The sequence below is a fragment of the Arvicola amphibius genome, chromosome 5, assembly GCF_903992535.2.
Source record: "Arvicola amphibius chromosome 5, mArvAmp1.2, whole genome shotgun sequence".
Classification (NCBI taxonomy): Eukaryota; Metazoa; Chordata; class Mammalia; order Rodentia; family Cricetidae; genus Arvicola; species Arvicola amphibius.
Genome location: NC_052051.1, coordinates 24,412,719 through 24,434,388, shown reverse-complemented (window position 1 = coordinate 24,434,388; position 21,670 = coordinate 24,412,719). Strand labels below are relative to the sequence as shown.

The following is a 21,670-nucleotide window of genomic DNA, read 5'->3' as shown; positions in this document are numbered from 1 at the left end:
ACGTCCCATCTATGGCTGAGCACATACAGGAAGAGAAACACCTCTCTGCATTAACCGCTGCCCACTTGCCCTTCTCTGAGCAAAGCTGGGAACAGCACAGATTTGTATATGTAAACACCCACCCACGGGGCCTGTGGTCTCTCCAGCCATGGGGTGTGACTGTGTTTCTAGTAGCAGGCATGAATTCCCTCCTGTGGAGCACAGTCAACAATTTCTGTCATAGCCCTTTATTTACTTGGGCAGCCAGCACTCTATATGAGCCAAAGTTTTTTTCATTTGAAAACTCATACTTTCATTTTATGTTCAAACACAGATGTGTGCATGCAAATGCTAGGTTTGTATTATAAAGTGAGGGGTTTGTTTGGTTGGTGGTGATTGTTGTTGTTGTTTCGAGACAGCACCTCAGGTATCTAGGCTGGCCTCGACTTACTACATAGCAGAGGATGACACTGATTATTTTAGGGTCCTCTCATGTCTACTTTCTCAGGGCTGGAGGTACAGGCCAATAGCACCATACCAATTGCATGCGGTCCTAGAGATTCAACTCGGGGCTTCATGCATGCCAGGCAAGCCCTCCACCAGCTGAGCTACTTGCCTACCCCACTTCTTACTTATTTTAAATTTTGAGCCACAGTCTCGTGTATTCCAGACTGACCTTGGATTTATATAGCCAAAGATGACCTTGAACTTCTGATCCTCCTGCCTTATAGGATTACGGGCCTGCACCACCACACCCAGTTTTCAGAGTGACAGGGTTGGAACCCTTGGCTTTCTTTATGCTAGGTTAGCATTCTGTCAGTTGAGCTGAAGCCTGGGCTAACATGAGATTTTTGAGTCTGTTGGTTGTTAGTAGACCTCCTACAGGATGGACTATGGACCCTCTGAGGTCAGGTGTGAAGTCCTGTTTGCTCGGTACTCTATTCCCAGAATGCATTGTGGGGTCTGACCCATGGAAGCTACCCTGAGGTCAGAGATGACGAACAGATAGCCATTCTGACTTTGTGGTTATAAGTTATGGTTGTAATGCTTTCCTCTTTCCAAACTTCGGTTCTTTGCCTATCCAGGCATTCTGGCTCTGTGTCTCCTCAAGTTTATGTGCCAAGCTTTTCTAAACCTATGAAGTAAAATGTGCCCAGGGCCAGGAATCTTTAGTGGGGTTAAAAATAAAATGGAAGTGTACAAAAACAAGTTAGCCACAGGAAATGACTTTGTGAGATGATTAGACATCAGCTTCGGAGGCCAAGCGCAGGGTGCCAGCTTCTCACTGCCAAGCTCTCTAGCTGTCCACGCCGCCATGCATGGCAGAGCACACTGCGCTGGCTGGAGCCTCTTTTGGACTTCCACCACTTTAAACAGACCAAGTCCGACCATGCACTGGTCAGGGGAAAATGATTCTAATTCCAACTGTCACCAACCACTGGAGTGATCCTTGGAAAAGTGTGCCTCTCTGAGCCTCAGTTTCCTGTATAGAGAGTGGTTAATGACTGATCTATCGCTAATATATTGCAACATATTAATAGGTAATATATACACATACAATATATACTAACATGTATTTAATATATAAAAATGCAAATAACAGGGGCTAGAGAAATGGCTTGGTGGTTGAAAGCACTAGCTGCTCTTTCAGAGGACATGAGTTCAATTTCCAACACCTACACGATGCCTTACCACCTCCATAACTCTAGTTCCAAAGGCTCTCAACCATTGTATAGCCCACATGGGTGCTTTCTGCAAGTGATGGATAGACATATATGCAGGAAAATATCTCATACACAAGTATGAGATACAAATGATGATGCTTAGCATACAGGCAGAGGGTCTCATGCTTCCTCAGCTGTCTTAGCATATTAAGCATATTAGCATATTAAGGACTTTTTCGCTGAACCAGGCCCAAAGAAATGCCCAACCGTGATTTATTACGCAGTTAGATTCAAGTGTTTAATAATGACTGTCTGCACAGTATCTTATAGATGACATTGCACCTCACTCAAGCTTTTAAGTGTTCTGCACTATATGAGTTTTCTGCAGTTTGGGGGGGATGCCTTGGCACACAGTTTGGGGTCTGCTGTCTATACAGATTTAAAAATGGAGCAAGGCTGCCTATGTTTGTCAAGGACCCAGAGTAGAACACCAATAAATGGTTTGTCGTCTCATCTGAGGTCACCTCCCGTGTCTCCCACTGCCACCACACCACTGTACTCCCGGCCTCTAGCTCCTCCCACCTCGTGGTTTCTTCCCATCATCTTCTTCAGGGCCCTTCTAAGCCGACGGTCCTGTTCTTTCCCACTCTACAGCACAGTGTTTCGCCAAGATTTCTTTGTGGGTGGGCGTGCATCTCTGCTCTCAGCGTGGACTCGGTTGTGTAGCTCACCTTCCCCAAAGCTGTGAGCAGGGTGGCGATGTGCCAGCTCTTCAAGGAACTTCCTGCACTCTACTTGTTCTTTTGAGACAGGGTCTCAAATGACCTAACTGGCCTCCAGTTCTCCACAAAGCTGAGAATGATCTTAAACTTCTGATCCTCCTGCCTCTGCCGCCCAGCTGCTGGGTTTAGACACATGCTATGGGGATTTCTGGCGCTTGGGGATCGAATCCAGGGCTTCATGCCTGCTGAGCAAGCTTTCTACTGCCCACTGAGCTGAATCCCCAGACATATTTTAAAGCTTAGATTTGCACTACCAAGAGCACGTGCCCAGAGATCTCAGAGGATGGTCAGAGACCTGTGGAGCGGCCTCGGACCTGCAGGTGTGTGGCTGGCAGCAACTCGCTATCCCACCCATCCACTCACAATTTCTCTGTAAAAATAAATGGTTGTTGCTATGGTGTGGGTAAGGGTCCTCCAAGACCCATGGGTAAAGTCCTCTCCAGCCTGAGGTGCTATAGCAGGTAGGAGACCCTTGAACATGTTAGGCCTACTGGAAAGTTTGCCGGTCATACGAAAGGAATGTTGGGACCCTGGTGTTCTTTCCCATGATGTCTCTTACATGGCTGTTGTAAGATGAAAAGCTTGTGATCCCCTCCATATATGGTGAAAGGAGGATTTCCAGCCTCTCCTTTTCTTGGCTGTCACCTTATGACTTCTAGGTGGCTACTGTAGCTCCAGGCATCACATCCACATTCCAGGCAGGCAGAAGGGACATAAAGCAGAAGGAGAAAGCATCAGTCACATTTCCTGGTTTTAGGAAAGTGAAGATTTCCCTGTGTGAGAGCACATTTCTGCTGTAGTTTTCTTGGTGAAGAACTGGGCACATGAGCACCCCAGAAGTTCAGGGGTGTGGAAAGTCAGCATCCCTTCATCAGGACTCCACAGATGGGGGATAGGGGTGGGAGACTGGGACCACAGAAGGAGTTATGGACCCAGAGGATATGTGCGAACTGTCCACTTTACACAGAAAGCATGAAGATTCCTAATAGGACTTGTGCCTGCTACCATCACTGGCCTCACTCAGCCACACAGTCCTGGTACGCCTGTTGACATCACATTCTCTAAGCTCCTGGAACATCAGGCATGAAAACATCCATACCCCTGATTTCGCCCCCTCCTTCCTTGCTTTTTTCAAATCACTCAAGCTTTTAAAAAAAATCACAAGCTGTGTTTTCCAACGTGAACAGCGTCCTGCTCTCATTCATTCCACCCTTGGTGACTTAGCCGGCAGTCTGAAGGAAGCTGGTACAAGCCAAAGGTCCCTCAGGCTGGTAACCAAGTCATGGCGAAGGACTCTATCCAGGATACTGAGATGGAAATACCGGGAGAGACAACAGCGAATCTTGGGCAGACCCTGGAATGGCTGAGGAAGGAGCTGGTAAGCCTTTTCTTTTGCCTTGTCGTCTCCCCTTGTATTTTCCGAGTCTTCTGCACACACACACACACACACACACACACACACACACACACCCTTCCTAGGACCTCACTGGCTGCAACACGGGCTTCGGGCTGAAGTCTGAACCCTGCAGGCACCCCTCCTTGGGCAGCCACACAGAGTACAATGGAGTTCTTAGGTACTGGGAAAGTGGGTCATGACCTACATAGGAGACAGTGGGTGCTGGCCAGACCGGTTTTAGCATTGTGCTGGGTGCTGGGGCTATACCCAGCTCTGTTGCTGTGTGACCTCTAGGTAGTGCCTTTACGTCCCCAAGCCTCAGTTTCTTTAATCACAAGATGAAGGTAACAATGCCAACATAATGGGGGTTATCAAAAGGCTTCAGTGAGAGGTGTCTGACATTTATCTTATTACTACTTGGCACCAAGGGTGAAACACGACCCCTGGGGAACACAGAGGACACCCAGCACATTAGTTGGGAAACCAGAGGCACCAACAATAACTGAGACCAAGGATATATGTGGAGGTGCAAACTCAGGGAGATGAGATGGAGGAAATCCAGTAGAGGCAAGAACGGCGTTCAGCTGGGCTGGAGTACTGAGACCAGTTCTCACTGCAGAATGGGTTAAAAAAGAGTCAGTGGCCCGTGGGACTTCTGCTCAAGTGCTGAAGAGCATGCAGGAAGGCGTTGACTTATTCAGTTTGCTCATGCCTTCTGTTTCCAGTAAAGACTTGTCCCCACAGGTCACTAACTCCTGAGTATATATGCCATGTGACCTGGGAAGGCAGGCGCCATGCCTTTCATTGTGATGTTTTCTCCATGTTCCCAAAGAAGGAGGTGTCCCAAAATAAGTGTGCACAGCAGTCGAGAGAGAGGAGGACCGTGCAGGAACACCGGAGGAGAGAGGGACAGACAAGATCATCCCAGTAGACCTTTGTGGGTTGCCAGGCAACAGGCCAGCTGGGAGGCAACCCTGACAGGGTTTCTCATGGGGTTGGGGGCACAGCTGCTGCTGAAGCTGCTTACAAGCCACAGGTACCCCAGTTGCACAACTGGCCCTCCCAGCGCACAGACTTGGTGATCAGGTTAGCACACACAAAATAAAAATCACTTTTCTTTTTGCACTGCTAAACCTGAACCCCAGGACCTTGCACACGGAATATTTTACTATTGAGCCACATCCCGGCCCTCTTACACACTATTTGTAGTAGGAAAATAACTTTAATAATTGTCTCTTGTAAAAAGAGACAAATCTGAAAACCTCTCACCTAATCCCTGGTGGTTCAAGGGGTCAATCCTAGGATGCAGTTGTTACATCCCCATCCCTTGAACACCTACATCTCTGAGCCTGGGTCCTCCTGTGCGGCCAGAGAGCCACACCCACTGATTTCCTCTGTGAAAAGCTGAGTTGGGTTGTGTGACAGCTTGGGTTGGAGTGGGGAGGAGTTTTAACTAGAGTTGACTCTGCTTTTTTGTTGAAAAAAAAAAGTTTTAGATTACATTTCGTGCTGGCTAGTTTTATGCTCACTTGACACAAACCAGAGTCTTCTGGAAGGAGGGAACGTCATTTGAGAAAAAGGCCCCTATAAGATCCAGCTGTAGATCATTTTCTTGATTAGTGATTGATGAGGGAGGGCCCAGTCCATTGTGAATGGTGCGGCCCCTGAGCTGATGGTCCTGGGATCTATAAATAAGAAAGTAGGCTGAAAAAGTTATGCTGAACAAGCCAGTAAGCAGCACCCCTCCACAGCCTCTGCATCAGCTCCTGCCTCCAGGGTCCAGCCCTGCTTGAGCTCCTGTCCTGACTTCCTTTGATGATGGACAGTGCTGTGGAAGTGATAAGGCGAACCCGTTCCTCCTCGGGTTACTTTAGTCATGGTGTTTCATCACACCAATAACAAACCTAACTAGCACAGAAATTGGTACCAGGAGCATGGAGCATTGTGGTGACAGCAGACCTGACCATGTTGTTTTAGGGAGGATTGGAGAAGGACTTTGAAGCCTTGGGCTAGAAAATCCATAAAGTATTCACAGCTTGGTGAGCTTTTCTGTGGTGTCTTGGGAAATAGGAATGTTGAGAGCAATGCAGACAATTTAGGCCTGGCTTGTGAAGTTCCAGAAAGTTCCTTAAAGACTCTATCAGGGCCATTGGCTATTTTGAGTTGAGAATTGTTGTTCTGGTTAGTTGGGGCACAGGAGTGATTGACAAGCGAGCAGAACTACTGAAGTAAAACCTTGGCTTTACTGGGACAATTGCTGCTGGTTAGCTGGGGCTGAAACATTAATTAGTGATTAAGAAGAGACCAGCATCACTGAGGTGAAATCTACTGGGAAGTGTTTCCTCAGAGACAGCATGAGAAGCTGGGTGCCAGAAGCAGCTGGGATTGCACCTCCAGCTGGTAGCTGAGCTTGGGTAGTGTAAACGGCACCTAAGTGGTACTGGTTTTGAAGAGGTCATGGAGAACAGCTAAAGCTTTGTACTGTGAGAGGCTAGGAATGTCACTAATGAAGGTGAAGCCCCAGCAGTAGCTGAAGGCCCCGGAGTTAAAGGGCCATGCTGAGAATTTCAGGTTTGGCATCTGAAGAGAGCCCAGGAAAGGCTATTGATGAAGCCCAGTCGCAGCAGAGACCTCAGCATTTTGGAGGTACCAGTACGTTGGGGCAACCACCAAGAGCAGCAGCAGCAGCAGTGGAGTGGGGCCAGATGGAGGAAGACAAGTTGTGTGGGTTGCAGAGGGCGGGAAGAGACCAATCCCCTTGGAGGAGCCCAGAAGATCTGAGTGAATCCCAGGTTTTGGACCTTGAGTTATTTACAGTGTTAAGAGTTTGGTTTTGTTCTGATAGTGACTGTGCCCTGGCTCTTTCCTCTTGAAGTAAGAAAGTACTTAACTTACTTACTTTTTGATTTTTCGGAAGCCCACAGTTGAGAGACTTCAAACATTTAGAAGAGATTTTTGGATTTAGAAGAGACAGGATTTTTAAAGAGACTGAATTCTTAAATGTGAATTTTTTAAAGACTGTGGGGATTTTTAAGTTAGTAAAAATGTTTTATATGGTGATGTTGATATTAATGTGTGTTCTTGGGAGTGAACAAGAAAGGGAAGGCTGTGGCTCAACAGGGAAGTGTTTGTGTGTCAAGTTGACAAGGAGTAAATTGAGCTGGCTAATTTGATGTCACCTTGACACAAGCTAGAGTCATCTGAGAGAAGGAAACGTTAACTGAGAAAATGCCTACATAAGGTCTGGCTGCAGGCAAACGTGTAGGGCATTTTCTTAATTAGTATTTGATGGGGGGGACTAGTCCATTGTGGGTGGGGCCACCCCTAAGCTGTTGGTCTTGGGTTGTGTAAGAGAGCAGACTGAGCAAGGGGGAATGAGCCAGTAAGTATCACTCCTCCCTGACCTCTACATCAGCTCCTGCCTCCAGGTTCCTGCCCTGCCTTCATTCAGTGATGTGGAAGCATGAACCAAAATAAACCCTTTCCTCCTGGGGTTGCTTTGATCATGGTGCTTCATCACAGCAATAGCAAACCTGACTGAGACAAAGACCATGACCAAAACAGCTTAGAGAAGGAAGAGCTTATTTGGCTTACACTTCTAGAGGAATTGTCATAGTTTGGAAGCATGGCAGTAAGCATGGTAGTTGGCACAAGAGGCTGGGGGCTCACTTCTTGAACAACTACAAACAGGGAACAGAGGGTGAACTGGGAATGGTGTTTGGTTTTTAAAACCTCATATCTCAGCCCCCAGTGGCATACCTCTTTCAGCAAGGCCACATGTTCTAAACTTACCCAAACAGTGCTACCAATTTGGAAGCAAGGATTCAAACATCTGAGCTTATAGAGGACATTCAAACCACCACATCACACTTGGCAGTGAAAGCCCAAAAAAGATTCCATTTCTGTGCTGGGCCTTTTGAGACCTTTAACTACACCCAGCTCCCAGGATAAGCTGAAGGCCGTGGGACCCCTCTTTAGGGGAAATATTAGCTAATGGAGAAACCTAAGCTACACAAAGTTACTGATTGCAACCCATTTCCCCACCCGTAGTCACACAGAGAATGTTGACCACCCAACTTCCCCTATCAGCTAGGTAATATTTCAAACAGTCCTTGTGGTTAGCAAAGGGTCAGCATATGTCTGGAAGGCGTAATCATGGGCCATTGCTATCCTCCTTAGATTGCCTATCAGGAACTAATAGCTGAGCTTTACCTAATCTTTCCAATTATGATATAGGATATGTAATTTTGTATTTTAAGACTATAATCTTGTGACTGTTCTGTTTTGTTGGGTTTTTTTCCTTTATAAACCCCTTACAATAGTAGACAGGGTTATTCTCCCTCCCATCTGCTGTATCAGACTGTGAGGCAGAGGTCCCATGCTAGCCTGCACTTAATAAATGAAACCTTGCTTTTGCATTTGGAAGTGTGGCTCTGTGGTGATCTTCTTGGGGGTCCTAGGACTCAGGCGCAACAGCAGTAAGTGCCTTTATCTGCGGTGCCATCTTGCCAGCCCCACAGTTGACATCCCATCACACTAAAGATTCGTTATGTGTATGTGGGTTTGTGCACATGCGTGCAGGTGCCCATGGAGGCCAGAAGAGGGCATCAGATCCTTGTAGTTGGAACTGTGGCTGTGAAAAGCATGGTCTTTATTAGAGCAATAGAAACCTAATTAAGACAGAGGCCATCTAGCAATGACCTAAGGAGACTCCCACAGGCCATGTGCAAACAGAGTTCCATTTTCTGTAAGTGCTTGGATGCCCTTAAATCTTGGTGTTCACGGGGATGAATCCTGGAGCCATCCTCCTTGAATACCAAGGGACAGTTGCCTTTTTGCAGCTTTTCAATGTGTGTTGCAAAAATTACTTCAGCACAAAATAAAATTTAACATTTTAAAAAAGGGTACAAAATGTGTAGGAAAAGCCTTCTGGAAGGAGAGGTGAGGTTTGGATGACAGTAATGTTCTAGCATAGTAGCTTTGAACTCTTTCTCAGGTCCCCTTTTTGTTGGCAAAACTAAGCCAGGACACTAAAGAAAAACATCCGTTATATGTGTTACAAGCCAATGCCGAATACTTTAAACTATTTATTCATCAATGCATTTGAACAAATAAACTCACAGCATATTAATAAAATATTATTTAAATAACTGGTTTTTCAAAACAAGTATTTATAGAGAAGAGTTGACCCTGCTTTACATCGTTGCAAATTACTTTACCATATGGATTAGTGTACCGTCCGTACTACTACGTGTACTACGGTACCACACCTGTGGTGTGGAGCCTGCTCTACGGGACCATTTGCAAGCTGGGCAAGGGCCTGGAGTTTTAAACACACAAAGACACACAGAGAGGCGGGTCATCCTTGAAACAAGAATGTCCCCCTTTACTGTGTACCAGAGCCGCTTATATATGGATCCTTAACTGATAACCACACCCCAGACAAATCCACCAGAAACCATTCCCCTGCCTTCAGAAACTCCTGAGGGTCTCATGAATAGAGCCGCTCCAAACACAGGCAAACAAGTTGTTTTGCTCAGAGCAGCTGGAAGCATAACAAGTTGTTTACAGGAAATTAAGGGTCTGGGTCCACAGCCCCCAACAGATTAGTAGAAAACAACTGGGGTCTCCTTTCTATTACTGTATTCATCTACTGAGACACTGTGTGCTAATAAGAAAATAAAAGCGTGCTCAACTATGCTCATAGCAGCTTCGTTTGTCATAGCCAGAACCTGAAACAACCTAAATGCCCCTCGACCAAAGAATGGATAAGGAAAATGTGGTACATTTACACAATGGAGTACTACACAGCAGAAAAAAATAATGACATCTTGTAATCTGTGGGCAAATGGATAGATCTAGAAAACATCATATTGAGTGAGGTAACCCAGATCCAGAAAGACTAATATCATATGTACTCACTCATAAGTGGCTTTTAGACATAAAGCAAAGAAAAACCAGCCTATAATTCAAAATCCCAGAGAACCTAGACAACAATGAGGACCCTAAGAGACATACATGGATCTAACCTGCATGGGAAGTAGAAAAAGATAAGATCTCCTGAGTAAATTGAGAGCACTGGGACCATGGGAGAGGTTAGAAGGGGAGGGGAGAGGGAGGGAGGGAAGCAGAGAAAAAATACAGCTCAATAAAATCAATAGAGATAAAAGAAAATAAAAGCAAAAAGGGAAATAGCTTTGGCAGCCTGTATAAAGGACATGGAAGAAGGAAGCTTGCTCTCACTATCGCTGTGAAATCCATTCCTTCACTGGCGTTAGAGCCCTCTTCTTCAGTATTCTGCCATCTACTGAAGACCAGGTAAGACATTCAGCTTCATGGACTGAACAACTACTAGATTCTTGGACCTTCTGTTTGTAGACAGAGACTGTTATGCTAGTTGAACCACAGTCTGTAAACCATTCTGATGAATCCCCTTTCTGTATATATAGATTCTGTAAGTTCTGTTTCTCTAGAGAACACTGATGGCTTATTTGTTAATACGAAGATTAAAAGATATAGTGGTGGTATCTGTGTCATGCTGCAGAGCATGTCTTCATTGTCATCAGTTTATCCTGTCCTCTAAGAGCCTCAGAAAGATGAGTAATTTGTTCCGACTTCCTAGACTTAAAACTGAGGCTTTAGGGGAACGCGGCATCTAAGGCTTGTGTGAGGAGGTAGGGGCTTGTCTCCATTGAGCAAGCGATGGGATGGGGCTCGACAAACACAGAAGTGCCTGTCTCACTCCCACGAATGCCTCTTCTCTCCTAGGCTGAGATGCAGATCCAAGACCAGCAGCTGTTGCTCTCAATGAGGCATTTGCAGAGCCTCCTAGGGGAGCTTCGAGCCGAAAGCACCCACTGGGAGGACACAAGGCCCAGCAGAAGCACATCACCTTTCCGAGCTAGACTGGGCTCAGAGGGCCAGGGCTACCAGCCTGTGTCGAGGGAACTGGCCCAGTTGCTCCGAGGGGAAGAAAGCAGGCGAAGCTCCCTTCCTTAACCAGACAGAAAGGATACTCATTAAAACCCTCTCACCACGAGTATAAAAGTTTGTGTCTGTTGTGTGTCCTTGGATTTATCACTTCTTAACTGTCTTTGTCACTTACCAGTGTGTGTGTGTGTGTGTGTGTGTGTGTGTGAGTGATAAATTACTGGATGCATATCTGCTTCAAAAATACAACCCTGTACATAATTTCCAGCAAGTCATCAACTTGGGTGATATTCCTATTTTTAGGAATTTTTCATAGGGCAATTGTTAAAGTAAGATTATGATGTACCAAGATGGCTACTGTTGCCTTGGTGAAAAATCAGAACACCTGTAGTGACTTCCTGGCTATTTTCTGTGTTCCCAGCACGTTTTCCTGGCCCCCTTTATCTGGCGACAACAGACCCCGTTGCCACCACAGATCACAGAGAAGAGCAGATCACCAGGCCTAGTCAACTATATAATTCATGTTGGACCTAACATCATGATTCATGATTGGCTTAATTCAAGGGCATGTGACTCAACAAAGCCAACCACAATCTTTCCCAGGGGTTGCTATCAGGATGCTGCCAACCACACTTTCAGGGTGCAATTGGATTTCTCTTAGGCTGGGTTGACCTTTGCCAATAAGCAGTGTAGGGTTAGGCTCTAGGGAAAGAGGTGAAAGGAAGGACTGGATCCTTTGTCCCCTCAGTAGCTCGGCAGTTTCTTGCAACTCTTAGTGTCGTCCACCAGCAATGTGCCACCTCAGAGCAGACGGTACCTGCTGTGTCTAGGTCCAAGGCCCAGCATGGAGGCACCCTCTAAGTTCAGAACCCCCTTCTTAGATGTCGACAGACCAGTGCTACAAGGCTCCTGTTTGAACATTTTAATCCTTCAGCTTGCTTGTTCCCCCAGCACTGGGGATGGTAAATTCTTCCTGTAATTGCTAGCTTGGAGTTCTTTTTATAACCTCTCATCCACTCAGTTAACTTTATACTTAGTTAACAATTCTTTGTGTTAAGTTGTGGTTTTTTTTAAAAAAAAAAAAAAAAAGGAAGAAGAAGGAAGAAAGAGAAGGTATACCTGGTTTCCTACCTATCCCACTGACACCATTTTTGCTATTCTTGCCAAGGTGGCTCTGACTATTCTAATGTCTTCCAGCGCGCAAGAATCCCTAGAATGTGTATATCAGAGAGAGAAGCCAGAGAAATGGGGATGCTCTTGTATATAAGAAGCCATAGGGAAGGTGCTCACAAGGCCCCACCCCTGAGGATCTAGTGATAGCTGATGGCTGCTGTGGACAAGAATCAGTTTCCTTTAAGTGCACTGTCTCTGGTGGGTCAACTCACAGCCAGTGGATGGCCCAATGCCCATGAGTGCATGCGCAGTGCAAACTGGACTCTGTGGGTAATAAAATAAAACTAAATGACATGAAGTCGGAGAGGGTGGGGTGGGTCTTGGAGGAGTTACATGAAGAAATAGGGGTGAGAATGATCAAAATATATTGAGCAAGTGTATGAAATTTTCAAATAACTAATATAATATAATTTTTAAAGGAAAGAAAGAAAGAACCCTTAGCCCAAGATGGGAGTCTTGATTCACCACGCAAGCACATGGGAAACTTGGTGCTCTGAATCTGACCGACACTCAATGTTATCAATTGGAAATTTTGCCAGTATAGCCAGTGATGGCTAGAATCCCAGCACTTGTGGAGAAAGAGGCAGAAGGATTATATGAGTTCCAGGCCAGCTACATAGTAAGAATTGAGGCCAGCTTGGAATGGAGCTATAGCTCAGTGGTTTAGCAAATGTCTAGTTTGTACAAGACTGAATTTGACCCTTAACATCACAAAAGGGAAAAGAAAGAATTTTCATATGCTTGAACCTGATTACAGAGATGGTTGCTTCGTTGATTTTAATTTAATTTCAACCCTACTTTTTTTGTGTGTGTGTGTGTGATTGTGTGAATATGTTTCTGTTGATCGAAAGAGTTTGTGGGTATTCAGGTACCCACAGAGGAAGTCAGATCCCTGCTGTGTCTCCCTGTTGGGGAGACACCATACAGATGTCTATTCACCCCATGGGGACCTCATGATAAACCAAAGTATGGAAACCATCAAAGTCCAATCTTGTCAGCAAATGACTTTTATTGGAGTTACTCACAGGAACAGAAATGACTCAAAGACAGCTGCATCACCGAAACCCACCCCAACATGGGTGACAGCTCACAAAGCTGGGAACCTGGAGCCCACTGCACAGCCTGTAGGCAGCTCATGAGATTGGGTCATGTCTTTTCCAGGTGTCATGGTCTAAACCTCTTCCAGGCAGCTCAACTAGTTTCTGCTTTTCCAAGCAGCTGGTCTGGTGTCAGAGACTTTGCAGCTCAGTTTCCTTCTGTCTCAGGGACATGCTCAGCTTTTACTGTTTACTCTTACAGGGAGGGGACTAGTGAATCTGGTTAGTTTCAGGGACATCCTGAAGCTATTTTGCGTTGTTTACCTTCCTGTTTAAGGAGCTTCCTGCAGGATGGAAAGTTTTAATCTGGAAGAAAACAGCGATGCCCTAAAGCTGGAGCCACAGGTAGTTGTTGGGTGCTTGACCTGGGTGCTGGGAACCAAACTTGGGTCTTCTGGAATAGCAAACAAACATCCTTAGCCACTGAGACATCTCACTGGCTCCTCTCCTGGCTTTTACACGGATGCTTGGGATCAGAACTCAGGTTCTCATGCTGTGCAGCAAGTATTTTATGGACAGAATCATCTCTGCAGTCTGTCATATTTTACGCCTTGCTCTTACACGAGCTGGCCCAGGCTCTTTGAGCCTCATTCACCTTATCCCCCATGTATGACAAGGTTGTCATGATAGCACTTCTTATTTGTTACTGTAGATGAAGTGGGGACATTCACATAGTGCGCTTCATACAGCACTCCGCCCTGGAAAGACTAATAACTGACAACTCGTTCTTCTTGCTGTGTGTGCACACTAACTTGTATAACTGCGACAATGACAAACGGACAAGCTTGCTAACAACCTTCATCACAAGACACTCCTGCCTGGCCATGCAAAGGAGAAAGGACCGTGGTCTTAGTGACACCACCGCTACCCTCTGCCTCTTCCAGCTTCCCACAGCTGGCACACAGACCAAAACACCCCGCCAACCCCCACTTCCATATTAACCCTAGAAGTGGACCCAGAGTCCTGCAGCTGCTCCTCTGCAAGAGAGATTTTCCCGGCTCCGGGAATCTCCACCTAGAACCGGGTTCAGTTCTGATGCAAGGCCAGAACAAACTGAGATTGCATCCAGGTGCTGGGAACACTATCCTGCACGCTCAGAGGGCTGGGAATTGAATCCACCCAGGACTGCCAGTGAGCACCAGGGGAAGCACAAAGATCATGCTTTTTGAAAGGAAAAGCCAAGGCCTTTGTCCACTGAGGAGAGGCGGGAACAGAGTTGGCAAACAGATGCGTCGGTGTGGTCTGATGCTAAGCGCTAAGGGGCAGGAAGGACGTGGGGTTACTACATGGAACTCAGAGTGCTCGAGGCAGCAGGGCAGGGCTCATGCTAGACTGATGCTAAATAAACAGGTTGGGTCCAGGCCTTGCATTCGTGCATGACATGTGACCGAGCACGTATCAGTGTGTACAAACTGCCCCAAATGTCAAATGACAACAATCGTCTTGTGCACAGCCACTGTTGACTGGTGTAAACCATCTCACCTGGGTCTGGGAGTCACTTGGACTCTGCTCAAGTGGATCTCCCTTTGGGTTTCTCATGGGGCTACAGTCAGAAAGACCTTTGGCTCCACACATTTCAAAGGCAGATTCATTCACAGGTTTAGCAGGTGACACTGGCTGTATCCTGGGGCCTTATCTGAAGCTGTTGCACATGACACTCACACGGCCTGGGTTTCCTCACAGCATAGGGTTGAGTTCCCTTAGTCCATAACTGGGATGTGCTTTCGAGTTTTTCTGCATTTTTTCAGTTCTAGTTCCACTGGCAATGAATTCCACTGTCCTGCTCTATGCGTGTACACAGTGCATACGTGTGTTCATGTTCATGGATATGCAAGTGTGTGTGCATGTGTGTGCAGAGGCCGACATCCTGGTCTTCCTCTGACAGCCTTATTGTTTTCTGAGACATGGTCTCTTACCAAGCCTGAAGCACGTTGACTGGACTAGACTAGCTGGCCAGAAAGACCTAGAAATCCGTATGTCTCTGCCCTGCCAAGGCTAGGGACACAGACACACACCACTGCTTCTGGCTTTTGTGTGAGGATGTGAACTTGGGTCCTCATGTTTGCACAACAAGCACTTTTCCCCGTGAGCTGTCTCCCTCACCCTCCTGTTGCTTCTTAAAGTCTAAATCTGTAGAGAAGGAATCTGATTGGTCATCTCAACTTTTAATACACAAAACAGGATGATTGCTGTAGGCATTCCTACCGCCAGTAGCCTTTAAGTTACCCACCCTCTTGGGCGTGGCCTCTTAAACTATATATGCCCTTGTAAAGGACACATCTGGCCTCTTTTCCGGCTACAGGATTCGGTTGCTGTTCCCCATTCCAGCAGAGTATTGTGATCTGTGCGTCTATGCCTAAATAAATAACCCTTTATTATACTCAATTCTGAGCTAGTGTGGGATTTCTTTTAAGTGTCCTTCTTCAGATGATGAATAAGGTACAGGTATATCAGCTTCCTCTTCCTCAATATATAGGGGACAAAATAAGATCAGTTAAAAATGAGGACTTTCACACTAGGCTGCCTGGGTTTGAATTTCAAGCCTACTATTATAGGTTTTGTCATCTTGGGTAAGTAATATAATTTTTAAAAATTGTGTGGGGATTATGTACGTGGGTATGTACATGTGAATGCAGGTGCTCACAGAGGCTAGAGGGGTGAAATCTTCTGGAACTGGGGTTACAGGTGGCTGTGAGCTACCTAATGTGGAGTCTCAGACGCAGGTCCTCTGAAAGGGTGGTATGTGGTCTTTTACTTTTTTTAATGTGTTTTGCCTGCATGTACGTCTGTGCACTATGTGTCCCCATTGTGGTGGTATATTATGAGCTGTCTATTTTCTTCATTCATGCTAGCATTTCATGTCAAGAAACAGAAAAGCTTAAATCTTTCTTAGTACATTTATGATTCACCCCCTTGTTTTGAGACAGTCTCACTATGCAGTCCTCACTGACCCAAACTCACTGTGTAGGTCAGACTGACCCCATACTAACAAAGACCCACTTCCCTCTGTCTCCTGGGTGATGGGATCATACTCAACCCTGGTTCTTTCCTTTTAATTAATTAATTTATTTTCTTTTTGAGATGGGGGTCTCTCTTATGTAGTAGCCCTGGCTGTCCTGAACTCTCTATGTAGCTCAATCTGGCCTTGAACTCACAAACGTCTGCCTGCCTCTGTCTCCCAAGTGCTGGGATGCTGCTCCACCATGCCAGGCCTTTGTTTAAATCAATTAGATCATTAAATGAGCAATGATGTAATCATCATTTTTTAATTGGAAGGTATCTACCTCTCTTAATGAATTACTAGTTTGCTGTGCTCTGCAGGACATCTCCTCTGTAGGCATCGGATATTGCCATGGCAGATACTCCACATAAGAGGAGATCATACAACAAACACTCCTACTGGCTGCTTATAGTATTACTACATGCCTGCGCTCAAAAAAAAAAAACCAAAAACAAAAAAAAACACACAAGTCTGTGCACTTTGGGGTTTGTTGTTGTTTTAATTAGAAAGGAGGAAAAATATATACTACACCAATGACTGTATAGTCTGCATTACCAAAAGGTTTCTGCTGTGTGTGTACATGCACATTTTATATGCATAGTTCTGCATGTGACTATGGGCATGTTCCTGCCATGACAAGTGTTTGAAGACCACAGGACAGTTCCAGGAGTGAGTCTTCACCTTCCACCTTTTATGGGACAGAGTTTGCTGCTTTTCAGGATAGCTGGTCTGAGAGTTTCTGGGTATTTACCTATCTCCACCTTCCACTTCCGTGTAGGAGTACTGGAGTTACAGACATTTAACTCTTAACTCTATGTGTCCAGTTTTTACATGGTTTCTGGGATTTGAACTCAGGTCCTTATACTTTTACATACTGAGCCCTAGGTTTCTGCTTTAACTGACCTTTGTGAGAGCCAAATCTTCTGCTTAAGTTATTGTGTCTGATGATGAAAAGCCTTTCCCATGGACTAGCTTCCAACCGTAGTGATATTTTGTTTATGATTTAACAAATAAAGCTTACCTGAAAATCAGAGTGCAGAGCTAAGCCGCTAGAGGCCAGTCAGTGGTGGCACACACCTTTAATACCAGGACTTGGGGGGACAGATAGATCTCCTTTAGTTCAAGGCCACACGGGGCGACACAAAATTGATCCTGTCTAAAAGAGAAACAGAGCTCACACAAAAGTGTGATCCCAGCACTTGGGATCATACACCTTTAATCCCAGCACTAGGGAGGTGGAGACAGGACTGATATGGTTGGGTAGAGAAAGGAATATAAGGTGGGAGGAGACAGGAGCTCAATGCAGTCTGAGGAATGTGCAGTCTGAGGCAGTCAGTCTGAGCTTGCTGCCCCTTTGATCTGAGCACTAGTAGAGGTAAGAACTCTAGTGTTGGCCACTCTGCTTCTCTGATCCTTTGGCTTTCACCCCCTGATAGCTGACTTCGAGTTTTTATTATTAAGACTAATTAGAATTAGTGCGACATCCAACCTTGTTTCCTGCCCTGTGTACACATTCCTGATGTATTATCACAGTTTTTGTTTCACCAACATTGTGTGACAGGGAGTTGGAGTGGAAAAGACATTGATCTTACATATAATTCCCACAGAGCTTGCAGAAACACCTGGCCATGATGGTGGAGCCAGCATCAATGATGTACCCCAGCTATTTGCTTGAGTGATGGCTGTAACGTCAACACCAAGATAGGAAATGGGAGCCACACTTGAATGTGAACCCTGTTTGTACCGTTCCTAATGAGTTTTGTTTCCTCTCTTACAGATTTCCTTATTTCACAAAAAGGAAAACTCATAACTTCTGTGTGGTTGTTTATACATGGGGCAGCCTGCTCCTACAGGAAGGAGTCTGGGCCGTTTTTATAACCTCATACTGGATATCATTGTTTCAAGATATATTATTGATACTTATTATAAAGCTCAAGAGAATTAAATTAGCCTTAGATCTTTATGTTCCAACATAATTTTCCTCGGATTCAAGCAACTGCCTTTAGCTATTAAAAGTTATAATTCGGGCTGAAAAATGTTTACTGCCAACAAAACTGGGGAGAGGGTGAGTCAATGTGAATGACCCTTTAGATTACAATAGTGAAAGACCCCAACCCTAGTCTCCATCTTAAGATGTTTTTGTGATCAACTAGGGGAAAACAGGATACCTATGAGTAGCAGAAGCAGCCTTTAGTCCAGCTGCACCTGCCAAGGGGGCAAAACAGGGTATCTGTGGGCGGCAGGAGCAGTCTTGAGAAAAACACCCAGTCCTTTGTGTATCAAAGCTCAGGAGGCAGAAACTGGCTGAAAACTGGCTTAATTTAGACTTGTTTTTGTTCTTAGGGTTCTGACAACTTGGTAACAGCTTTAAGTGCACAATCTATACAGTTAATATAGGTTATAAGATATGCTGAACCAGAGAATACTGACAGTTTACTGTACAATAGCTTTACCAGTTAGTGCTGTGGACCATTTCTACCAAAAGGAAATGCACTTGTTTTTATCCTGTTAGACTTGTTTTCATCCTGTTAAACTTGTTTTCATCCTGATGTTGATCCCCCCCATATATTAATTTGAGTTGACCAATGATATTGCTGTTGCTATGGTTCCCTATTATGTAACTTTGAAACCCTATAAATGCTTGCTGGAAGAATACCAGGGGGGCTCAGTCTCACTGGAGTATTGAGTTCCCCGTTGGCGCCTTTGACATTAAAGAAGCCTCTTGCTGTTTGCATCCATTGGCGTGGCTTATTGAGTCTGGAAGATCATTTCCTGAACCCTAGAAATTAGGGTCTTTCAATAGTAATAATAGCCAGTATGCATTAAGCACTTATGCAAGCCCTGCCTCTACACGCTAAGCCACCTCACGCCCCGCCCCCTCCAGCCTTTTCCCCCTCACGCCCCACCCCTACGTCACTCACACCCCGCCCTCTCCGAACTGCGCCCCCACGCCCCGCCCCCTACACCCAGCCCCTTCACGCTCCGCCCCCTCCAGACCGCTCCCCCTCAGGCCCCGCCCCTCCCACCTCCTAGCATCACAAGCCTCACTCAGCTCCGCCCCCTCGCGCCTCAAGGAGCCTCAACCTCTCAGGCTCCATCTCAGATCACTTTACGCCACGCCCACCCACATCACGCTCCTCACGCCTTGCCCCGCCCCCGTTCCTGCCCCGCCCACCTCTCCTTGCATGGCCCAGTAGTCAGCCCCGCCCCGCCCTTCACGCCCCCACCCCCTCACATGCTTGTGCCCCCTCGTAGCCTTCGCCCGACCGGCAGCCACAGGAGACCGGCGCCTGGGATCCTCCGTGTGCGGTGCGGAGCTTCGCCGCCCTGGGACACCGCACTGACAGTAGGGCGGGGCCTGCGATGCGGGGCAGGCTTGGGGCGGTGGGCGGGCTGGGTGATGGCGGGGAATGCGCCAGCCCGGTAACTTAGCGTTCTCTTCAGCGCCTAGCCCTGAGGCCCGCCTGAGGAGCGACCTGGTCCTGCCGCTTCACGCGCGCACCCGAAGCCTGTGATGGCCGGGACCTCTCAGCGGTCCCGGCTTCCCTGGCTGCGGCTTGGCCTTCAGTCTCTCCAGCCCTGACCGCTTCCCTCAACCCCGAGCCTCCCGCGGGGCCTCGCCCTCCGCTTGACCTCGCGCTCTCCATCACCCCTCAGTCCCTTGTCCTCCTCCTGGCCTCAGGCCCTTACCCACCGGGCTTGATAGCAAGGCCCCTAGACACCTGCCTGGGCCACTCCTCCTGGCCTTCCCTTCGCTCTCTCCCCTTCGCTAGTGGGTTTCCAGGAATCGTCCCCTGCTCCCCCTTCCTTGAGTGACGAAGTAATCTGTGAAGAACGAAGGGGTATTGGAGGAGCACGCGCAGGTGGGCTGGGGATACATACTCAGCAAAGCAGGGTCTCCGGAATGTAAAATCCCAGCGTTTGGCTGTTTTTCTTATTATTTTAATCTATTGCTGGGGGGGGGGGGGGAATAACATTTTAATTATGCCGTGCTCGAGAGCATTTTTTATTTTTATGTATGTATGTATGTATGTATGTATGTGTATGTATGTAGGTATGTCAGGTTCAAGACAAGGTTTCTCTGTGTCGCCTTGGCTGTCCTGAAACTTGCTTTGTAAACCAGACTGGGAGCATTTTTGTTTAAAAAAAAAAAAAAAAAAAAAAAAAAAAAACTTGTATGGTGGCAGTTTCAGATGACATATGAAAACATCTCTCCTCATTTTCTACTGTGAAATGGAGCGTTATGGTGTCATTAGTAGTGTAGGCGGTAGAAATATCCATTTGCTTCCTTTTTGTTAAGCAAAAATTGTATTAACCTTATTTCAAAATACTAAAATTCAGTGGAGGTTTCTTTTCTGACTTCTGGTTCTTTTTCTGTAGTTTCTTTTTTCTTTTAATTTTATATAGCCCTTTGGAATTCTGTTGTTTTAGCTTCAACATTAATATATTTAAAGCCAGGCATGGGATGCATATGTGTAATTCTAGCGCTTGGAAGAAACAGCAGGAAGTTCAGAAGATCCAAATCACCTTTGTCTATTAGCAAGGCCTTTTTTCAAATAATAATAAAAGTTAATAATATTTAGCATCCTAAAGAGGAAAATGAGGTAACATACCTAGATAAAAATTAGTGATCCAACATCAAATTTTTAATTGTTAGAAATCAGATGACCTGTTTCTTACTTTTGTCCACTACTTTCTTTTCTTTATTTTCTGTTTTTCCTTTTTCCCTCCATGTACCTGTTTTGTTACATTACTAAGAAGAAAAAAAATATATTCTGTGTAGAATAAAAGAAAAATTGAGATCATTGATTAGAATACATTTAAACTGGGTGTGGCTCACAAGTTTCTAGACACGTTTTTAGCCTTAGTTTTAATCATATTCTAAATGAGATTTTCCTTTTTCCCTCCTTCCTTCTTTCCTTTTTTTGTTGTTGTTGTTTTTGTTTTTTCATGACAGGGTTTCTTTATGTAGTGGCTATTCATGAAACAAATTTGTAAATCAGGCTGGCCTCAAACTCACAGAGATCTGCCTCTGTTTCCTGAGTGCTGAGATAAAAGGTATGCACCACCATTACCTGGCTGAGTGAGAAAGTTTTGTTTTGTTTTGTTTTCAAGACAGGGTTTCTCTGTGGTTTGGGAGCTTGTCCTGGAATTCCCTCTGTAGACCAGGCTTGCCTTGAATTTATAGAAATCTGCCTGTCTCTGCCTCCTGAGTGCTGGGATTAAAGGTGTGTGCCACCACTGCCCGGTTTTTAATTTTTTTAAATAGTGATATTTCTTTTTATTACACTTCTTTGCTTAATTTATTTTTTGAATATGAATACTTAGCTTGCATGTATGAATATGTACCATATGTATTTTTGGTGCCTACGGATGTTACCATAAAGGTTAGAAGTCGGCACTGGATTTGAACCTAGATCCTCTGCAGGAACAGCCAGTGCTTTTAACCATCTCTCCATCTCTCTATCCTTTTAATGAGAAAATTAATAACATTGGATTAGGAAATAATTTGAGTATTGTTTTGTAGAATTAATAATACGTTTTTGCTCAAAGTAAAAGAATACCAAAAAAAAGCTTTCTCAACAAATTTAAGACATTTGTTTTTTTTCTCTCTAGTTTGTTGAATATAGTTAAGGAATATAGGCAAC

General features: G+C 45.5%; 1 protein-coding gene across 1 annotated transcript; it reads left to right on the top strand.

The window, feature by feature from the left end:
• The first annotated feature begins 3,677 nt into the window (after positions 1 to 3,677).
• On the top strand, positions 3,678 to 10,820 carry C5H20orf202 (chromosome 5 C20orf202 homolog). The gene is made up of 2 exons (XM_038329392.1): positions 3,678 to 3,803; positions 10,590 to 10,820. The coding sequence occupies exons 1-2, from the start codon at positions 3,708 to 3,710 to the stop codon at positions 10,818 to 10,820; spliced, it is 327 nt and encodes a 108-aa protein (XP_038185320.1). The 5' UTR covers positions 3,678 to 3,707.
• Positions 10,821 to 21,670: the final 10,850 nt, after the last annotated feature.